This window comes from Empidonax traillii, unplaced genomic scaffold (assembly GCF_003031625.1).
Source record: "Empidonax traillii isolate 1590-97213 ecotype Southwest subspecies unplaced genomic scaffold, ASM303162v1 scaffold1222:size288430, whole genome shotgun sequence".
Lineage (NCBI taxonomy): Eukaryota > Metazoa > Chordata > Aves > Passeriformes > Tyrannidae > Empidonax > Empidonax traillii.
This window is the reverse complement of record NW_020956415.1, coordinates 125,065-146,494: the sequence shown is the minus strand read 5'-3', so window position 1 is coordinate 146,494 and position 21,430 is coordinate 125,065. Positions and strand designations below refer to the sequence as shown.

The 21,430-nt window shown below is 47.0% G+C and overlaps 3 protein-coding genes across 3 annotated transcripts; all 3 read left to right on the top strand.

Annotated features, from left to right (window-relative positions):
• Window positions 1–1,802: 1,802 nt before the first annotated feature.
• Window positions 1,803–6,018, top strand: KRT20 (keratin 20). Its single transcript, XM_027905932.1, has 8 exons — window positions 1,803–2,353; window positions 3,143–3,225; window positions 3,431–3,587; window positions 4,052–4,213; window positions 4,295–4,420; window positions 4,574–4,794; window positions 5,312–5,352; window positions 5,770–6,018. Exons 1-8 carry the CDS (start codon window positions 1,928–1,930, stop codon window positions 5,865–5,867), a joined length of 1,314 nt encoding a protein of 437 aa, XP_027761733.1. The 5' UTR covers window positions 1,803–1,927; the 3' UTR covers window positions 5,868–6,018.
• A 2,189-nt stretch (window positions 6,019–8,207) lies between these two features.
• LOC114069270 (keratin, type I cytoskeletal 12-like) lies at window positions 8,208–11,010 on the top strand. The gene is given in 7 exon segments (XM_027905937.1): window positions 8,208–8,393; window positions 8,682–8,764; window positions 8,976–9,132; window positions 9,406–9,567; window positions 9,669–9,794; window positions 10,180–10,438; window positions 10,913–11,010. Coding segments are annotated over 7 exon segments (1,071 nt in total).
• Window positions 11,011–12,469: 1,459 nt separating this feature from the next.
• KRT222 (keratin 222) lies at window positions 12,470–18,458 on the top strand. Its single transcript, XM_027905938.1, has 7 exons — window positions 12,470–12,497; window positions 12,543–12,657; window positions 14,234–14,362; window positions 15,097–15,317; window positions 15,591–15,667; window positions 15,824–15,929; window positions 17,262–18,458. The coding sequence occupies exons 2-7, from the start codon at window positions 12,562–12,564 to the stop codon at window positions 17,473–17,475; spliced, it is 843 nt and encodes a 280-aa protein (XP_027761739.1). The 5' UTR covers window positions 12,470–12,497; window positions 12,543–12,561; the 3' UTR covers window positions 17,476–18,458.
• The last annotated feature ends 2,972 nt before the right edge of the window (window positions 18,459–21,430 follow it).

Sequence of the window (21,430 nt, the reverse complement as noted above, 5' to 3'; positions counted from 1 at the left end):
GCGTTATCAGAGCCCTGCAGGACTTATCTCTTACGGGCTCTGTAATGCCGTTGAACCTCTGCCACACAGACGACATTTCTTCACGAAGTCAAACAATCCGTTAGTGTCGCTATAATGTTTTATTGTGTCTCTACAGAACATCCCCTCTGACCGAGAACGCCGCTGAAGGAAATGTTACCTGTGAACCCGCGTTTGAGAAAAGGATTGAAACAGCACCAAGAAGATTCAGCCCAGTGTCTTTTCACACCAGGTCTGCACGATGCCATTGCTCTGTGCCTTCCCCTTGCATCTGCCTCAGGCACTTCTGCTTAATAGTCCAGAGGGCTCTGGAAAGAGCATAGCTGCTGGAGGTCGACCCTGAGCAGAAGCTGCAGAGCCACAGCACAAAGCAAACGTCTCACCCAAGCCTGACTGCCACTTTAATTAAGATCCCTGAATTTTTGCTCACAAAAATAGAAAAAATAGAACCTCCAAGTGATGTTGAGAAAAAGCACCAGCAAGGTTATATGGAAACGAATTTCAATAAATACTGAGAAGACAGAGCAGAATGTTCTCTCTTAAATAGACTGTCACAAAATCCTGCAGAGATCTAGGAGTGAGGTACAGAGCCGAGACATAAGTGCAGCAGGATCTCTTCTGTACTCCTCTTATAGCTATAAAGGTGTAAGCTCTGCCCTGCTAAGATGATCAATTCTTACTCAGCCTGAATAATTTTAATGAGCAAAAGATGATCCACCTGGAGCCTCCGTAATGACAGACCAAGCGTCACGGCCAGTGTACTTTGATAACACATCTCGTAAATGTTTTTTTTATTATCAGTTACACCCAAAGACGTTCAAGGTCCAAAGACAACCCACAGCATCCTCCTAGAAAAAAGTCCTGCCATGGACACTGATAATTTTTGGTTTGGAAGCTGTGCCTGAGTAGGACAGTTTACCTTTGTGCCTTGAGCCAGTACTAGTTAGACTAATCCCTAGCTCAGCAGCTTAAAAAACTTAGCAGTACTGATTCCCCAATATCTGGGGTTGGGTGTTCTCAGAAAGGCGCAGGTGCCTTCATACACAGTTTGATGCCCCCAAAGCTCAGAGTCTCACCAACCTCCTTGCCCCAGGGTGGGAGATCAGCAGGTACAGCAACTGCTCTGTGAAACACAGTGGGCAGTGTAGGCTTCCAATATTCTCATTCCTCTTGTCTCATTTAGGGACAAAGAAATACTCTTCCTGCTTAATTTCAATTGTACTGAAAGGTTGAGTTCCTTCTGCAAGGGTTTTCTAATACCAAACAAACACATATTCAATGCAAGCTGATGGCAACAGCCTCCACTCTCTACTGGCAGTGTGGATGTTGGTTTGTGCTTACTATGAAATGAATTCACATGGAAGTACAGCTGCCTCCTTTCTAGTCATTTATACACTGTTCTAGACTGTCCTGAGGCCCAAGTTATTTCTTAGTCAACAGAAATACACACTTGATTGCAAATATAAATGTTATAAGTCTCTTGTCACATACAGGCAACTCTCATTTTCAATTCATGCACTGCACAGGGGGGTAAGGACCTACTCATTTGTTCCAATGAGAGGATGGCAGCAAGTACACGGTTATAAATGATTCAACAGATCATTTGTGCTTTATCTTTTATACAAAACACTAACAAAGCAAGCCAAACTACCTGGGGAGTGTTCCTCAAACACGAACAGATGAAAATCCCTTTCTATTACGGGGAGGGAAGGGGGGGGGGGGGCAATATCCTGGGTGCTCTTTGTGCTGACACCAGTGAACGTTCTGTGTCAACAGAGGTGGGGTTTGCAGCCACTGTGCTTCCTCTTGGACCCGGTATAAAGGTGCAACAGCACACGGGCAGCTCCTCAGTGCCCATCTCTGCCCGTGCTGATTCACCCGGCTCCTCCCATCAGGACCAAGAGCAGAAATGGCCTTCTCCACCCGCAGCATCCAGTGGGGCACCAGCACCCGTCTCCAGCCCTCAGCACCCAGCATCAGCGGCCTGAGCTCCAGGAAAATGTCCCTCCAGAAGCTGCAGGCGCCCAGCGTGTACGGCGGGGCCGGGGGCTACGGCACCCGCGTGTCCACCAGCACCGGCTTCAGCCAGGGAGCCTCGGGCGGGAGCCTCCAGCTCAGCATCACCGGCAGCGACGTCCTGCTGGCTGGCAACGAGAAATCCACCATGCAGAACCTCAACGACCGCCTGGCTTCCTACCTGGAGAGGGTGCGCTCGCTGGAGAAGGCGAACTCCCTGATCGAGAGGCAGATCAAGGAGTGGTACGAGAAGAACACCACGAGCGTGGGGCAGGACTACAGCTCCTACTTCAGAACCATCGAGGAGCTCCGGGGCAAGGTAAGGGATCGCAGGGCCCTCTGTTAAAGGTAGGCATTGCGGTTACTGGGGAGACAGAGAATAACCCGTTGCAGAAAATGTGCTTTTTTTCCAATTTTTTTTTCAAATTGCAGCTTCAGATTCTCAGCTAAGAAAAAATAAAGGCTTAATTTCGATCAGCTGCAAGTTAGTGATAGATTTTCCATAATTTGTAATACCGGATATATGCCTGCAGATGTGAGTAATCTTACACAAGAAGAACCTTTGACTCAAAATTAACCAATTCTGTGATATTTGCCTTAGGTGATTTTAATTAGAGAAAGTACTGATGGTAATCTACATATTTAAATATAGTTTAGCAGCTCTCTATTTCAGAGTGGTTTTTCAGAAAAGAAGGGCAAATGCTCAGAGAAAAATAATAGATCACTACTTAAAATAGTAAATTACCACTGGAAACCAGGAAATATTCCCAGCAACTAGCTGCCAGGTTTGTCAAATCATATTTCCAGAACTTCCTTCAATCTCTCCCCTCTTATTTTGTATCAGTTCTATTTCCCAGCCTTTAAAAGTTGATCTCTTCAGAGAGCAGTTCATCCCCTTTGATACACTTAGTTTATGACAGGACAATTTGCCTTTTGGAGACTCCTAATTCTTTCCATGCCCTTCAGAGGGAACTTAGCTTAAACCCAGCTGACTGAGAGACAGCTGGAGTGAAGCAGGATGAAGCCCTCCTGCAGTACTCATTCCCAGGAAAGGATCAGGACTGCATTTCTGTGCAAAGCCTCATTGCTTGTCCACCATTCCCTTTAGATTGCTGCTGCCCAGCTGGAAAATGCCAGGCTTGTCCTGCAGATCGACAATGCCAAGCTGGCTGCTGATGACTTTAGGCTGAAGTAAGTTCCACGATTTTATATCAGTTCTCTTTCCTGCTCCTCTTACTTAGGAGAGCTTCTAGTTACCGGCATCAGCGCCGGGAAGTGAACATTTTCCAGCTTAGAGTTCAGTGAACATTTCAAAACCACTGTGGGAGTTCCTGATTCCAGCATTCACACCGACCTGTTGCATCTCCATGATGACAAAAGACACCCTCTTGTACAGGTTTGAGAATGAGAACCTGCTCAAGCAGAGCGTGGAGAGCGACATCATGGGGCTGCTCCGTGTCCGGGATGACCTGACTCTGACCAAAGCTGACCTGGAGGCCCAGATCGAGAGCGTGAACGAGGAGCTCATTTTCCTTAAGAAGAACCATGAGGAGGTGAGAGCAGCTGAGCACTGCCAGGGGAGAGGGGGTGTTAAGTGGAAAACATAAAAGGCCTCACTAGGAAGCATTTCCGTCCTTCCTGGATAACCCGGCACTGAGGGACATCCGAGCTGTCAGGGATGAAAGGCTGAACGCTCTTCCATTCCAGGAATGGAAACCTCCATTCCAGGTTTTCTCAAATAATAATGTATAGTTTATTAGTTGCTACCCCAAAAAGTACACACACGGGAGCCATGACTTCTACCCTCATTCCACAGATCCAGTCCCGAGCAAATCATCTTTTTATAAGACATTTACCTACGGTACGGCATTTATTGCTACAAAATAGTAAACAGTATTTACAAGGTGATTAAGTTGTCTTGCCCCGAGGTGCTATTTTAGGGATTACAGCTCTGTGTGTCGATTTTTGAGCCTGGTTCCAACACCCAGGAGTGAGGAGAGCTCCTCTTTTCCTGCAGGACTGCAACCGGCTGCGCAAAGAGGTGAGCGGCTCCGTGAACGTGGCCGTGGATGCTGCTCCAGCCACCGACTTGGCAGCTATTATGGAAAACATGAGAAAGCAGTACGAAGAAATGGCAGAAAAGAACCGCCAGGAAGCCAAGGAGCATTTTGAAAAGCAGGTAAGGTCAGCTGCTTGGGCGTCGGCAGCAGCCTCGGTCGTGCCCGGCCGCGGTTCACGGTCCCTCCGTTCCTCGTTCCAGACGGCAGAACTGAACCAGGAAGTCGCCGTCAACGTTGAGCAGCTCCAAGTCCAGAGGAAGGAGATCACGGAACGGAGGCAGATCTTCCAGAGCCTGGAGCTGGAATTGCAGTCCCAGCTGAACATGGTAAATAACAGAGAGCACTGAAATAAGGACTGCGGGTAGCAGAGAGTTAACACGGATAAATATAGAAACGAGGGGCTTTGCAATCAAAAGGTTCTTTCAGCACAAAAATGTGTCCTCTGAATGAAACGCCTCTGCTCTTCCCATCGGCTGCAGAGACAGACCCTGGAGGCCTCGGTGGCTGAGACAGAAGCACGGTACAGCTACCAGCTCTCCCAGATCCAGGCCACCATCGCCAGCCTGGAGGCCCAGCTGAGGCAGCTCCGAGCCGACATGGAGGCTCAGAACAGCGATTACAGCATCCTGCTGGACATCAAGACTCGCTTGGAGATGGAGATCGCCACGTACCGCCGGCTGCTGGAGGGAGAGGAGAGCGGGTGAGCACATACGCAGGGCCTCGCGTGCTGGGGTTTCTGCAAATCTGCCACTCTCCGGCTGCTTTGGGGTGGGGGGAGCCCACTGCCCTGCTCTGAGCCCCAAATCACAGCAGGCTGCAGTTCAGGTTGGGTTATGGAGCTGCTGTGAGTTTTGAGGTGGGTAAGTGGGTAGATGTTCACACACCAGGAGCGCCCGTAATTCGGTTCTGGATGGACCTGTCCATGCGGGGCAAGCAGGCAGTGGATCTTCCCCCCAGGTCCTGCCTGTTCAGCTCTTCTGGCTCAGGAACTAGACTGGGCATGAGCTGAAGTCCTGGCGCTGTAGAGATGAGTCTGCAGATTAATGGCACCTGCAGCTTATGCTTAGCAAGTTTTGCTTTACCAGAGAGAACTCATTTTAATGTTTTGATGAAAAGGCATCACCTGTCCGGATCAAATGCATGGGAAGTGTACAAGGATGTTCCTTCAAACCATTAGGTCCCATATATTTATGTTTTCTAATTTATCATTTGAACAGGCATTTCGAACTGCAAGTATCTACAGCAGAGACTGAAAAAGGTATGTCCCACCAATTTCCTTCTGTTTTGATGGCTGCCTGATGAAATGTTATGGAATGGCACAGCTTGATCTAAAACAACAGCTTCAGAGCAAATAATCACCCAGTTAAATAGCAAAAAAAAAAAAAAATCATTTTGGTGTAAAACCATTCCAAGGTTTTAGGTCTACAAGTCTGTGCTAAACTGAAGCAAAACCATCAGGGGGATAGGGAGTTATCGAACCCAGTGTCCACTGTAGTCTGTGAGCAACATATTGAATGTCCAGTGGGAGAGAAAGCACATCCTGCACACCCCAAAAGTTTACCTGTGGATTGAAGATGCTTTTCACTATTTCCTCGCTGGCTGCCAGTACTGCAGCAACATGGCTCTGTCAATGTACATTGCATTTAATTAATTCCCTTTTCCATTTCCTTCGCAGAATCAAGTAAAATGAAGAAGATCAAGACCATAGTTGAGGAAGTGGTTGATGGCAAGATCGTCTCCTCTGAGGTCAGAGAGTTCGAGGAGAAGATCTAAATGGCAGCAGCAGAGGAGATGCCTCTGAGCTTCCTGGACCTGATGCCAAAACGGAAATACTTATAAAGAATCCCATCTAATTCTCCCTAAACCCCAATAGGGTTGAAAAATGCCAAATTATCAAATCTCAAATAATTTTTGTCGTTGTGGGGGAGCGTTAATAAAAGTCAATAAGTTACAACTTACAAGACTTTGGGTTTACTTACATGGTGACACAGCAGCTTGATTTAAAAAGAGTCTAATCAGCCTGGTATATATGTGTAACTGCTTCCAAGACAGATAAAAACAGCAGTATTAGTTTTTTAAAATGCCTGAAGGCATCAGTTCAGCGCACCTTCTCTGAACACAAACTCCCACTCAAATGTAGTGCAGCTTCACAGAAACCTGATTTTCAAATAAACAAGAAGTGTCAGTTTTCTTTTCATAAAAAATTAATGGGAATAAATAAATCGAAGTAGCCTATTTGATATTTTTGACTCTCTGTGAATGATTATGGCACCAAGGACTACAACAAGCCAAGATTCTTCACCAAGAAGAATCTATTTGAAACAACCCCCACCTCAACCAAACCTTCCTTGGCCAACAACGTTCCCCATCCCACAGGGAGGCCCCTGTGCCACACCTGGATCCTCAGTCCCAGGAGTTTACATTTTCCCCTTGAGAACATAAACACAAAAAGCTCTTCCCTTTGAAACCTCGCCTGTCCGGTGTCATTTACTGAACATAAACAGCTGCCAAAGAATTAATCCTCTGCTCTCCCTGCCCCGAGCCACTGAGACCAGGCTATCAGCTCATTTCCACAGAAAAGCTTTACTTACACCTTTGATCTTCCGCTGCTTTCTGCCCCAAAAGCACCCCTGCCCCTGGGTGCAGAGAAATCAAAAATTAACTCATGTCAGTTGACAAATCCAATGATGTAATTAAGCCAGGATAACCATACCAAAATAACTTCAAAAGAAAAATACCCTGGTTTTGGAAGGGTTCCCGTGCCCAGACCTGCACCCAGAAGCGCTACATTTGATCTTTGGATTTGTATTATAAAAAGCACAAAATACAGAAATCAGACATCTTATTCTGAGATAAGAGAGAACCATTTACCAGAAACGATGGTCAGTTCTCAGCTCTGAAACACAAACTGGGATATGCCACACGCTACAGACTACGTGCACATCACACCGAGGGAGTTCAAAGACAAAAGGGTTAGCACAGAAAACCCAATTCCAAATCCTATTGGGTACGATCCAGTATATTTATGTTTTCCTATTAAGGATCACCCTGAAGCTCCTGAATGCCCCCTGTGCCCTCGGACACCTGATGGTCACTTCTCTTGCATCCTATCAAGCATCCAGGAGCGCTAACCCGACAAAGGCTCCTGCCAGAAGAGCATTATGAAGAGAAAGACATTCCTGCCGTGCACACTGGGAAGCAGGGATCAAAGGGATCGCTCTGCTGACTTAAGCAAACTCCTGTAATAACCGCCCCAAACCCAGGAAGCGCTGAATATGCAACGACAAAACAATTATTTAGGAGGGGATTTGAATGCGAAAAGCACCTTTTGTGCTCCGTTGCACATGGCAGAACAGGATCGTGATGTCTCAGCCCCACCCCACCCACTTCCCCTCACACAAACACCTGGAGGGCACCAGATTTCCACGCCCGTTGGCAATTTCGGTAGGCACGTATCGCTCTGGTTGGTCAGGACGTACTGAACTGACGTCCCCTCTGGAACAGGAGGGAGAGGATGGAAGCTCTCCCCCACAGGAGGTGGGGACTGCTCCTGAAACACCCACTGCTGTCCCCATATAAAGCTGCCCCCGCTCCTGCTCTGCCCTGCTCTCTGGTGCACCCTCAGTGGGGCACACCCGCCCCGCCTCGACCACCATGGCCCTGTCCGTGCGCACCAGCGGCGGCTCCCGGCAGTTCTCCTCTCGGAGCGGACTTCCCGGGGGATCCCTGAGGATGTCCAGTTCTGCTGGTGGAGGGGGCTTTGGTGGCAGTGGGCTGGGGTTTGGCGGGGGGTCCGGAGGAGGTTTCGGTGCTGCTTCCCTGTTGGGTTCGGGCTCGGGTTTCGGTGGGGGCTTTGGAGGCAGCTCAGGTGCAGGATTTGGGAGCGGCTTCAGCAGCGGCTTTGGGGGAGGGTTTGGAGGGGGTTTAGGTGGTAGCTATGCAGGTGGCTTAGGCAGTGCTTTCGGGGGAGGTTTGGGAAGCGGTTTTGGCAGCGGTTCAGGCGCTGGTTTTGGCGGTGGCTTTGGAGGTGGCGCAGGGTCTGGGTTTGGAGGCGGGTATGGCCCTGCTGGTGCTGGGGATGGTGGCCTTCTCTCTGGCTCCAAAAAGGAAACCATGCAGAACCTCAACGACCGTCTGGCTGCGTATCTGGACAAGGTGAGGTCTCTGGAGGACGCCAACACCGAGCTGGAGCGCAAAATCCGTGAGTGGTACGAGAAGAGTGGCCCTGGCACTGGCACCCCTGGATCTGGGAACGACTACAGTAAATTCTATCCTCTCATTGAAGATCTTCGAAACAAGGTATGTCATCCAAAATAAGAAACCAAGAGCACATTTATCCTGCAGAACTGCCCCCTGCAGTGGCCTCTGTCACCTTGCTCGGTGACACCTGCTGAGTTTTTCCTGTGCATTAAAGCAGCTCTGTAGCTGTGTCACACAGTGTGGCTTGTCTGATCTGAATAAAGAGAAGGCAGGGATGGAATCCAGCTCTATAAAACTCTCCTAGATAGCAAAGTTTAAAGCCGTTGCAAAGCTCCTGTGAAGCCTTTGGGCTGTAAAATCGTTCTCTGAATGCTGTTTGTGCTCCAGATCATCAACGCTACCATCGACAACGCGAGGATCATTCTGCAGGTCGATAATGCCAGGCTGGCTGCTGATGACTTCAGGCTGAAGTAAGGAAATCTTAATACAACGAAAACTCTTACTGATATTTTAAGGAAAATCTTCTTTCCTATGAAAAATCTCGTAATAAAATCATTAAGCAATATTACAAGAATTATGTGTATCAGGATTTCATATTAAAAGCTACAATAAAACACATTAATAATTTGCATTTGACCTCGTTAGACACATTAAAAAAAATATTTAATTTCCTATGCACAGATATGAGAATGAAGTGGCTCTTCGGCAGAGTGTGGAGGCCGATATCAACGGTCTGCGCAGAGTCCTGGATGAGCTGACCCTGACCAGGGGAGATCTGGAGTTGCAGATTGAAAGCCTGAATGAGGAACTGGCTTATCTCAAGAAGAATCATGAGGAGGTTTGTTTTTTTCCCCCCATTGTGAATTCATAACAAGGCAGATGGAATTGTGAAACATCAAATTATTCCCCTACTTAAGCCAGTGGGACTTCCTGGGTTTCATTGTTTGTTTTGTTTGCTGTTTATTTCTTTGGGTGAAAGACTGCAAGCAATGTGCACATGAGATCCTTGCTGAAATGGAAGTTATTTCACGTGTATTTCTTTACATACATTTTTGATAGAACCATTTTGCCTTTTATTAACAGAACCTTTCCTTATTTTCAACCTGTCCAGGAGCTTCAGGGCATCCAAAGCAGTGAAATGGGCCAAGTCAGCGTGGAAATGGACGCTGCTCCAGGGACTGACCTGACCAAGCTTCTGAATGACATGAGGGGACAATACGAAGTCATCGCTGAGCAAAACCGTAAAGAGGCCGAGGCGTGGTTCAATGAAAAGGTAACAACCAGAGGGAGCAAACTCAGCAAAATGCGTGTTAAAAAAATGAGTTCAGTGCTTGGAACAGAGAAATTACACCCTGTTCTTCCTTGTCATTTCAGAGCGGGGAGCTGAAAAGGGAGATCTCCACCAATACTGAGCAGCTCCAGTCGGGAAAGAGCGAGATCACGGATTTAAAACGGACCCTGCAGAGCCTGGAAATAGAGCTGCAGTCTCAGCTAGCCATGGTACGTTCTAGGGGAGCTGCTGACTGCTCAGAGCCGATTCAGCAGCTTCAAATACTGATTCCACAGGATTTAGGATTTGCATTTATTTCCTATTAAATCCCTCCTTCCTTTTGTTCCTAAATAGCGCTACGATATCTAACTGGATTGCAGTAATGTCTCTAACCGGGCTGCAAGGAGCACATCACAAAGCAGATGAGCTTTCATGGTCACAGTCAGGGATGTGACAAGGGCCAGTTTTCACCCTGGTATTTCAAGGCGAAAATAAAACCCTCTAAGCAATGCAGCCGTACTCACACCCTTAAACTATTTCAGCTGGTTTCGTCTTTGTAAAGAGGGGTGGGGGTTTTTTCCCCTTAATCAGAGACTATTTAATATCCTCACACAGAAAAAATCCCTGGAAGACACCCTGGCAGAGACAGAAGGCGGTTACTGCACTCAGCTGTCGCAGATGCAGCTGCAGATTGGGAACCTGGAGTCCCAGCTCTTCCAGGTCAGGGCTGACATGGAGCGCCAGAACGCCGAGTACCAGCAGCTCCTGGACATCAAGAGTCGCCTGGAGATGGAGATTGAAACCTACCGGCGCCTGCTGGATGGAGAGTTCGTGTAAGGGGGCCGATTATTTTCTGTAGCAAAATCCCCTCCGGGTAAAAAGAGGTAAAAATAAGCGGAGCCTTCTCCAAGGGACAGTAAGGCACGTACAGTGATCTGAGATAACACTGACTGAGGAGAGAGAGCCATTCTGCTCCGTACTGAAATAATCTCTCCATGCCACCACGAGAGGGGAATTCATCCCAATCCCATCGAACGTCCTGCAACCTCACGTGTCTCTGATTCATTTCCAGGGGCGGAGGACAGGCAGTTACGTTTGAAAGCTCATCCCTGACGGGGTCCAAATCTCAGACACAATCACTGGATTCTTCTCAGGGTAGGTAGAACTTGGTTGATAATGTTTTGTTTCTAAAGTCATCCTTTTAAATAAAATAACGCGTGTTATCCTACATCATACAGCTCATTAGAACCAGAAGCCAATAGGAAAGGAAATGTTGGTTGTGTACACCCTGCTCAGCTTTATCATCTTTAACATGTTGATAAATATTTTTTCTTTTGTTTATGTTTAGACCCAACCAAAACCAGAAAGATCAAGACAATTGTCGAAGAAGTGGTAGATGGAAAAGTTGTCGCATCCCATGTTAAGGAAGTTGAAGAGAAGATATGAGGCACAACCTGATGTGGCAAAGGATCCATTCGCTCCAAGCTGAAACGGATAAATAATTTTATTCCTTTGTATGAAGTGATGAAGCGTTGGCTTTGTACCAAGATACTCTTACATCAGTCAAAGTCGGCACTTCCACTCCTAGCATCATGCAATGTATTTCCCGTTTCACTCTATCAGCATTACCTGTATGATTTCCAGTGTTCTTTAAACATACCATCAATTCTGTGTTCAATAACCAGAAATACAGAGTGCACATCTAATCAGATCTGCTTTTTTATAATCTTTAGTAATCAACAGATAAAATAATTTTGCTGTTCTAACCTCATTTTCCAGTTTTCTTGACTAATAAAAAGGACTCTACAAGCTTTAAGGTATCAGTGTCCCTTCATTCTCCATGAAGCCCCTCCAGTTCAATGAGCCCCAGGAGTCTGCAACCACCACAGCACATTACCTGCATCACAGATACAAACAAGCCCTGCCCAGTGCCTGAACTACAAACTAAAATCCAACAACAGAATGTGGACACTGAAAGCAGCTAGAATTCAGAATTCCATAAATCCTAGGAAAGACACGACTGATTGCACCTGCCTACCTTTAGCCTTTGTGGATCTCGTGGCCAGGTGCTCCCCTTACACCTGGGAAAAAAAGAGGGAAAATAAAGCTTTATTTCATACTGTCCTAAGGACAACATCTTGTGTTTGTTTGTTGGATTCCTTATGGTTTTCTTACGTGACTGTCCTTGTCCCACCAGTGACAAACACGGCCATTATTTTGGGTTTAGAACTACACAGAATGAGGATAATTAAGACACTTGTGGAAAGTGTCTGGACAACAAAACCTTCCCATCTCAGTCCGGGTCAGTTGGAAGACAGACAGCTAAGGAAAATAAAATCCAAACACAGGACCCTTTCACACATGCTGGCGGACAGAGCCAAGAACAGGGATGCCTCATGCACACCAGGAGACTTTTAATTGGTACAATGCTTCAACTTCTGAAAAGACGAGCGTCTTGTAAAAGTTTACTGCCTGTTTTACCATTTCACTGAGGCTTTGCCTCGCTGATTCCCAAATACCTTCAGGGATGGAAATTCTGTGCCAATCCCAGCAGTGGTGGAGGCACCTGCCAGCGGCACTGCCAGCAACCCAGCTGTGCTGATGGGAGGCTCTGCCCTTCCCTGCCCCCTGCCAGCGCACCTCGCGCTGGGCAGCTGCAATTTCGTCCTTCGCTGTGGATGTCTCACCCTCCCATTTCCGAGCCTATAACCCCCCCACAGCTACACGGAAACAAAAACAGAAAGCCATCGACCGATACGCTCATTTCGGGGCCTAATTTAGGAATCGCTGTTTCGGCTGCATCCTTTGCCGTATCAAGCTGCAGCCTGGCGGGCTCTGAACCCCCGCATCGGTCCCCAGAATTGGCCGCTGCCGCTTTAACGGCCCCGCGGCCGCATCCCCGCCGGCAGCGGGTCGGGAGCCGGGGAGGATGGGAGGAGGAGGAGGAGGAGGACGACGAGGAGGAGGAGGAGGAGGAGGAGGAGGAGGAGGAGGAGGATGGAGCCGGCCCGGCTCCGCCGAGAGATCAGGGCAAAGTATGAATCGCACATCACCCGAAATCAGATAAAGACCGTCAGCTCAGCAAGGACGCAGGTAATGCCTCCTCACAGCCACACACCTTGCGGCGTACGGAGCCATTCCCCTGGCCGTACAGTTCCTCCCGCAGCCTCTGTGAGGTACAGTAATTCCTTTCAATGCAGCAGATTTTTCGGGGAAGGGATCCGGATTTTACCGCAGTAAGATGCGAACGAGAAGATTCGGCAGCAGGTTTTGCTTAGGGTGTGGATTCGCAGGGAACGAATGCTGTGTAATCCATCGGGATGCCTTTCTGTCCCTGCAGCAGGGCTATTGCTGGGATTTAAGGGATGATGACATAGGCTTTAACATGGTAACCTCTACCTCCACATAGTTATCCCAGAGGAAAAGAGAGTCCTGAAGAGGATCCATTTATATACAGCAAGCTTTGTCATTTTTAGCACCTCTAGTAAAGAAAACTGTACCTTTGCAGGAACTATTTTATGTTGCTCACAGTAAAACTGTGCTGGGCTCTTCAGCAAATATGTTGTTCTCTCATACAGCCCAGCTGAATGTTACCAACACACAGTGCTGCTGTTGGGGATTTAGATATACAAACAGCCCTAAACCCAACAGAAACCAAATGGCAGAACGACGCTGGGCCATAAAACATGAAGAAATTCCGGGGGGGAATCAGGCGTTGTGTCCCCTCGCAGCCCGGTGTTGCAGGAATCCTGGAGGTTTGTGCTAAGGGCAGGCCAGATCTGCTGCAGCCTGGCTGATCCACCAGCAGCGCCGGGCACGGGGCAGCTGCACCCCCGAGAGGGAAGGCAAGTTTATCCTGGTGTTGGCACCAAGCAGCCAGTGCACATTGGCTTGGTCCTGTCACACAAATTCTGCAGCAACCTGGTTAGAACGGGGAAGCAAAGAGCACTGGGGGTTCACTTGTGGATGAGCCAAACACAGGTTTTTCACCAGAACGATGGCGTGGTAAAATCACAGTATGTCAGTATGCACGGGGGGGGGGGGGGAAGGGGAAGAACTTATTTTCCTTGGCTCATAAGACCTGAGTTAGAGAGTTTCTTTTCTTAGAATGGATGTCATCATGAGAAGCTGCACAAAGCAGTAAAATATGCAAAAGAGCAGGTGCTGTTCAAGGGTTTATGGCATCTTCACCACCTGCAGGGAAACTCAGAATCGAAAGTGAAAAAGAGCTTCCATAAGCCAATCAACCATTCTGGAAGTTACGTGCAGGACCATACTATCAAATCAAAGATGAGCCCAAATCTAAAATGACCCCACACGTGCTCAGGACTGGCTTAAAAAACCCTACTTTTAATAGAATAAAAGAGGAAAAAAAAATACATTAAACCCAGATCACCCTATTCATACCTGGAAACTTGAACTGCCTGCACTTCCTCTAAGCTCCGAAGGTGAGTAAGGTCTCAGTAAAACTGGGTAATTTGTATGGGAATTCCAGGGACAGAGATGTTCCCATCAAACACAGTTTACCCTCTACACAGCACAGAAAATACAAACTCTTCACTTAGAACTTCTGCACATTTATACAATTCTAACAAAAATTCCATTATGCCTACCTGTTTTCATGATTCGAATATTTTTAATACCGTTACCTTTTGCATGTCCCCTGCAGGCAGAAGAAGGTGCAAGTAAAAGAATGGACAAAGATGCAGAAGCACTAAAGGCAGCCAGAGCAGAACTGTGCGAGGCCAGACGGCAGTGGCACCACATGCAGATCGAAATCGAGTCTCTCCATGCCGTGGTAAGAGCCAGAAATGAGACTCGAAATCTCCTGGAAAAAAAAAAAAAAAAAAAAAGAAATATCATCCTTGATGTAAATTATCCCACAGTCAGTTTCAGTGACAGTCACAGCCACCACACAGCAGAAAGGCTGCACACAGGAACAGCTGGGGGGGCTCCAGCTCCTCACAGAACCCAGCTCACGTTCTGGTGCAGGATCTGCCACTCAACACACACATGTTGTCCTGTTTCCACACCTGACAAACATATATTTGCATGATGTTCCCTCACCAAGCTCCTGGTCGCTCTGCCCAACCAATCCACAGCAGGTTTATAACTCCCACTGAGCGTCTGGGCCAAAGTTATCAATTCATTCATGATAAAATAATGCCATAAAATAAATTCAGCAGTTTGCTGATTCTGGTGCTACAGAAAAGCTCCAGGAACACACAGTCAGTGTTCATACAATACTGAGATGAACGTTGTCTAACTGCACAGGTAAAATCAGAGATCTGTAAACTCAAGGCAGTGGATTGCTGTGCAAGAGGGGGGGATACAGTTTCATCCTGGTTTAAATTATCCCAGATTTCACTTAAAAATTTCTCAGTCAAAGTATTACCTTGAAAGTTTTCCTCCTATTTTTTAATGAATCTCAAAAGAACTGGTGTAACAATACACAGTTTGTTAATGGAACCATGTATAACATCTTTATGAGCATGCTTTCCCAAACCTTAAAAGACGAGTTAAATTTCCCAGGAAAAGGGTTTGGAACGTTCGTTGCGGGCCACGGAGCAGCAGTACCACATGCAGCTACAGAATTTAGAAGGTGAGATTGAATGTTTGGAGAAAGAGCTGCTGGAAGTGAGAAGGGGAATTGAGAAACAGCTTCGAGAGCACGAAATTCTCCTGAACACGAGGATGAAGCTGGAGGAGGAGATAGCGACGTACCGCAGTCTGCTGGAGCAAGAAGAGAGCAGGTACCCACAGCGGAGAGAAAAAGCTCTTAAATGCATCTCCCACTTCTGAGAGCCTCGTTTAAACGCTCAGCATCGTAAATGCATGGAGCAATCATTAAAAAATTAAAGTATAAAATGCCTAGAAATGGCACCAGGGTGTAAGAAAGCTTTGCTGATTGCACCGTTTGTGGACAATCACTGCACCCAGCGTGCCACAGCTGTTCATGGGACAAGTTTGGGATGAAAGCCATTCAGCGTTACTGGAAGCCTGGTAATCATTTCTGGTTTTTGCAGGTTCCGTTGCTCGATACCTGCCCAGAAGGACGACAAAAAGCCCAGCACCAGCAAGATCACCTTTATGCTGCCTCCAGGTGAGCTTCAGACTCACCTTCTCCTTGGGGGATTTTGGCCCCAAAGGAGATTCACAGCTACAGACAAATTCTTGGATATTATAAAAGTACACCTCCTGGCCCTTGTCCTGCCTGTGCCCTTCTGCAGGCTTAGTGTACCTGCATTTTCTCTTACAGATGGTGTAAAGAAGCACGAGCCAGAGAAGGTGGAACTGATGACAAAACAAGCCATCCTAGACGGAAACATCATGAAGGAAAGTGCTGAAGCTCATGGCACTGTACAGTAAGATAAACAGGAGTTTCACAAAATAAGAGTTGGAAGTAAACAGAGGGGGTTCTGTTCCAGCAGCTCTGAGGTTCCGTTATTTGGTGCCTGTTTTACCACACCCACAGAGCCCAGGAGCTCCAGAACTGCAGAGGCAGCTCCTGAAGGTGCCCTGAATGGCAGGGCTTAACAATACATTGCATTTGAAAGCCCTTTTTATTAGCATTGCCTTCGTAAGCAAATAATACCAGGATGGGGCTCCTGATTTGTAATTTCTATTTCTGTTAAGAATGAAACCATGAATAATTCATCTCGCTAAGGCTGAAAGCAAAGAGCCCAGACCACGTTTGGGAAGTCCCTCTGGGGCCTATTTATGCACATAAATTCAGGCTCAGCTGCTCCAACTTGCTCCTTGGAAACTCCTACGTTTCCCCAAACAGGGGAGGGAGAACCTGGCTCCCAAGTAGGCATGTGAAAGTCTGTTAGGATGTGTTATTCACCTGAAATTACTTTAATCGTACTGGATCGTCTCATTTTACTTTTTTTTCTGCTGCTCTTTAAGCTTTTTTGTAGACTAATTTAAGGCTACCTTTAAACACACTGAAGTGGACCACATCCCTGGCACTGAACTGGAACTGGTGGCTGAAATAGTGGAGGAATTCGGATTAAAAATTACCACCATCACCAGGTCCACTGTACCACACCACACACCTGACATGTATTCTCAGACATGAGCTTGGTTGGTCACACAAAGTCACTCACAGAGCCATTTAACTCAGCTGGGCGAGGCCTCAGAGCCCCAACTGTCTGATCTGGGTCCTGACACACACGAGGAGAATTAAATCAGCAGGATTTGGGTCCCTAAATATTCCTGAATCAGCTGGCTTTTCCCCTGTTTTTCTCCTGCCCTTTTTTTCCTCTTTAATGTAATGTAGCTCTACGTTCTGAGGTTTGGACCTGAACTAGATTTTCTCCTCCCTATGCTGAAGGCTTTCAGATGCAGGAATTCTGGCCTGCCCACTACAGCACTGAGACTTCTTGCAGGGTTTTTGAGCCGGGATTCCAAACTTTCTCCTTGGAAACAAATTGCCTGGTGTGTTTGGAGCAGTGGTTTTGTAGCCATGTCTACCTAAAAGTACAAAAAGAAGAATACAGTGAACCCTCACCCTTTATTTAGCTGTTCTGGAGAATGAACCTGTGAAAAAAAAAGGAAACTTGGAGTGTATTAGTGCTATCTAAAATAACCCGACACTTTATTATGCAATTTCTCCCTGTTTTAAAAGCAGTCCTGAAAACAGGTAACTCGCACTGCCCGAAAAAATCATAAATACATCTGCTTTATTGTTTCAGGACAGAAAAAGTGGATGAAGTCATCAAGGAATGGGAAGGCTCTTTCTTTAAGGACAACCCTCGCTTAAGGAAAAAGTCCGTCTCCCTGCGTTTCGACCTCCACCTGGCAGCCACGGACGAGGGGTGCCTGCACACCAAAAAGAAAACCCTCCCCGACATCGAGGTCAGGCTGGTGATGAGGAGATCCTGCAGCATCCCCTCCATCAAACCTTAACCCCCAGCCCGTTCCCCCCCGGAGAGCATCCCCACCAGGCTCTGGGAGCAAACTGCAGATGGACTCGCACAGCCGCTGTCTGCTACAACCACACCTTACCGGGCACGTGGAGCCGCTCGATAAAACCATACAAGTCCTCTAAAAAAAAAAAGAAAAACCAGGGAGAAGAGCAAGGCAGTTCAGATTCCAAGAAACCCGACTTCTACTGGTTTTATACTCTGGGTGCAGCCCTTTCATTTCCTCATGGTTGTTGTTTTTTTTGTAGAATTTCACCAAATACGACGAAATTTAAACGAGGACTTTATGGTTTGACGCGTTCTGCTTTTGTAAAGGAGAACTTGTCTTCTCTTTCTGGAAATGAGAAATGCGTATTTCACTCTCTTACATATTCAATATTGCATATATATAATGACTGGGGAATCCTTGCAATAATTTATATCACATCTGTCATAATTCTAGAAATATCTTTTAAAATAATTCTTTTTAACAGCGAAACTTACATAGAAAGATGCTCTTAAAACACATGAACTACTAACAATTTTCTTTTAAAAGTGGCTGGTATTTTTAAATTCATTTTTTTAGGCAACAACTGAGCAAGAATGTCTTTCCCTTGCATCCTTATACACCCATTTTTCCAAGTGTTATTACAATCCAGTAACACTTTAGCTGTGCCATTCCCCTGGTTTTGAAGCAGTGATTTCCCCCTGAAAAAAATCGATCATTCTCTTATGTGTCTGCACACACCTGTCCTACAACTCTCTTAGCCAGGGCAAGTGAAATCACCCTCTAATTGTTCGAATGTGAGGAGTCAACCAAGCATTTTACCGCCGGTATTCCGGTAATTTTGTTTATTGTAACAGTGCGCGTTAACATATCTTCAACAAACTCCTCTTCTGAGAAACATTAGGGGACTCTCTCCATCCGTTGCAAGTTACTGTTACACCAGGGTACAACTGTTATTCCTTCAAATTAACTGGGCAAAACAAGGGCTACAAATTCAAAATCCAAGTCAAGCAGACCCCTTAGGGACCCCCCCCCCCCCCAAGTCCTGCTCGGAGCAGCCGCGGGCAAACACAGAGCCATCCCTCCTCCTTTGTAACCTCATGGGACAATCAAAGACTCAAACCAGACTGTAACCAGGACAAGAACGATTGTTTGTGAGGATTCCGTCGAGGATCTGATCCCAGCTCCCACCGGGACTGCAGAGCTCTGGAAACCCCCCCGTGCTCCGGCTTTGCCTGATCCCGGCAGCGCGTAAAGGATCGATTTCAGCGTCGGAATCTGCCTTATTACCCGTGGCATGTGCACAAAAACTGGCCCTACAGATTCCTTCGGAGTTCATTTACGCTTCTGTCATTTGTTCAGGGTAACAATGCGTCGATATTGCCCCGTCCTGTCTGTACTGTATCAAGCTGGCTAATTATCCCTAACCTGAATCCCTGAGCTGGTGTTGTTACCTCTTGAGTACTTGGCATCCTGAATGTATCAGCCTGCTCCAGTATTTCCACTATGCAGCTTTTTTTGTTTGTTTGTTTGTTTGTTTTTTTGGGGGGGCTTAGACTCTGTACATTTTACGATACTTGAATCTAAACTAAGTTTTAATTGCTTTAAGGCACTTTAAACAGGGATACCAACTTACCAAAGTAAATTGTAGTACTACAATAAAAAAGGTATTAAAAATGGAGTTTGCCCGTGCCTATTTTGTGTGTGCCAATGTGTGCATATTAAAAGGAAAGGAGGGAAAGAGAAATGCACAAGAAAAGCTGTAGATAGGAAAATCTGTAGCACCATAATCAAGTGTTTCTAAGGTCTCCTCTGCAATTAGAAACACACAAATTCCCTCAGAATCTTTACCATAACATGTGTTTCCTGCGTTTTCTCCCCTTTCAGTACATATCTATCTGTTGCATTATTTACAAATTCCATCCTATGGAAACAACTTACTCATTTGTTCATAAACTAGTTGAATTTCCATGAGTGTGAACTCCACGTGGGCATCAAAACTGCAATACAACAGCATCTCTCAGCCTCATTTTAAGTCATTTTAAAGCTGAATTAAAAAAATATAACGCTGAAAAGCTTGGTATTATGGCACAGAACTCTTCATTTCTGTGCTGCTAATTAAATACAGACCAGCCGAGCCTCTGCCAATGAGCAGCTGCAAAGAGCTGACGTTAAAAATGAGTTTCATTGTCTCAACCTACTTCCCACTGAATGTCTGTCCTCATTCCAGAGCTGGTAATTAAAACAGTTGGGTAAGAATAAGTTTTTACATCATCCCCCCCCCAAAGTGAGCACAGTGCAGAATAAACAGTTCCTTTAAATCGGTAAAACTACTCACACACCGTACAGGACATTAAAAAGTGTCCACAGGCAAACCCTTTACTACCACAACATGGAACTGAGGCAAAGAGCACAGAAAAAAAGAGGAATAAAACAAAGCGAGGAACACATCAGTGGCTTTGAAAACATGTAATTGTTCAGAACTATTAGCATGGAATGTGTCAGTAAATGAACACCAGAATAAATATTTCGGTAAGCCGTGGAAATTTATAACAACGTTAAATGACGTTTACACTATCAACAAAACTATTATTAATAAACTAGAGGTGAATTAATGAAACCAGGGGGAAAACCAGGTTATTTTTCACTTCTTAACTAATATTTTCTCCCCTTTTCTTTACAAACATTCTGCCCCGGTGAAGGCGGTGGACTAGAGTGGCTTGCTGAGGGTATGTGGCTGATATGTGGCTGGCTGAGGAACCTTTTCAATTCCGACTTTCAAACTGAAGTCACAGATTATTGTGCTGGCATGTCAATAACTGTCCATTGTGGGCACAGATGGCGTGGGCTGAGCAGAGGAGGGCAGAGCCCTTGGCCTCTATTTGTTCGTAAAAATAAGTTTATTTAAGAATGAAAGCAAAGTGGCCTAACGCAACCGTAGGCATCAAGAGAAAACGGCCCCAACTTGAAGCAACGTGGCTTCATGTTGAATTAGTTTTAATTCTTTTCACCTTCTACCACCCTTTGGGATTAGGCAGGTACCATCCCCTTGGCTTCCCTTCAAATCCACCTTCATAATCCTCCTTCGTGAATGTCCGGAAATGTATCTTACTGGCCGGGTGAGAGCGTTTCAATGACAAACCTTAAATTCCAATCTCAAATCTTTCCATCTCAAAGCCAAACTTTCAACACCAAACTTTCGGGTTTCACCGCCGGAGTTGTGCTATTTCATTCAGTCACTCGGACCATTTCTGCTCCAAAGAGGCTCCTTGTGCTGAGTGCTGAGTTCTGAATCCTCCTCACCCCCTCAGAGCCACATTGTTCACTATTTGTTATTTCTGGGGGGTTTTTTATCTCTGTGTGTGGTACTTTGGCTGATTTCTGCAAGGGACTGTGGGCAATTCCACCGCTCCGCTGGGTAGTTCACAACCCTGTGCGACTCACGAGCGGACTACTTGGAGCTGGCCGCGCTGATTTAGTCCACAATCACCGTGTATATTACGTATTTATATCGGGAGCCCCCCCCCCCCGTGACTCCCCCTCGCCCCCTGAGGCGGCGCCGGTCATGGCGGGCGGGGCCGCCCCACGCGCGGAGCACCCCGATGTGGCACCCGCAGATTCGCCACGGCTTCCCTCCCTCCCTCCCTCCCTCCCTCCCTCCTTCCCGCCGCCCGGGAGGGCACAGAGAGGGCTCAGCTCCTCTCGGAGGGCTCTGGTGGGAGCAGGGCAGCCGAGGCGGCCCCGCCGTTGTGGGAGTGGGGCTGGAGGGGAGAGGATTCCCCCGGCCGGGGGTTGTGTCGAAAGTGCGGAGCGCAGCGCGCGCAGGCGCCGCCGCCGCCCCGGGCCGGGGGAACAAAGGGAGCGCGGCCGCGGGTGAGTCCCGGGTGGGTTCGGTCGGGCCGAGCCGGGCTCTGGTGGGTGAAACGGGGGCACTCCCGGGGGTGAAACGGAG

Excerpts from the sequence above, each read along its gene's own strand:
- KRT222 (XM_027905938.1), top strand. The coding sequence starts at position 12,562 with ATGGAGCCGGCCCGGCTCCGCCGAGAGATCAGGGCAAAGTATGAATCG. Across the intron at positions 15,318-15,590 it reads CTGGAGCAAGAAGAGAGCAG|GTTCCGTTGCTCGATACCTG; the intron begins GTACCCACAGCG and ends TGGTTTTTGCAG. Across the intron at positions 15,930-17,261 it reads GAAGCTCATGGCACTGTACA|GACAGAAAAAGTGGATGAAG; the intron begins GTAAGATAAACA and ends TTATTGTTTCAG.
- KRT20 (XM_027905932.1), top strand. The coding sequence starts at position 1,928 with ATGGCCTTCTCCACCCGCAGCATCCAGTGGGGCACCAGCACCCGTCTC. Across the intron at positions 3,226-3,430 it reads GCTGATGACTTTAGGCTGAA|GTTTGAGAATGAGAACCTGC; the intron begins GTAAGTTCCACG and ends CCTCTTGTACAG. Across the intron at positions 4,214-4,294 it reads AGGAGCATTTTGAAAAGCAG|ACGGCAGAACTGAACCAGGA; the intron begins GTAAGGTCAGCT and ends TCCTCGTTCCAG.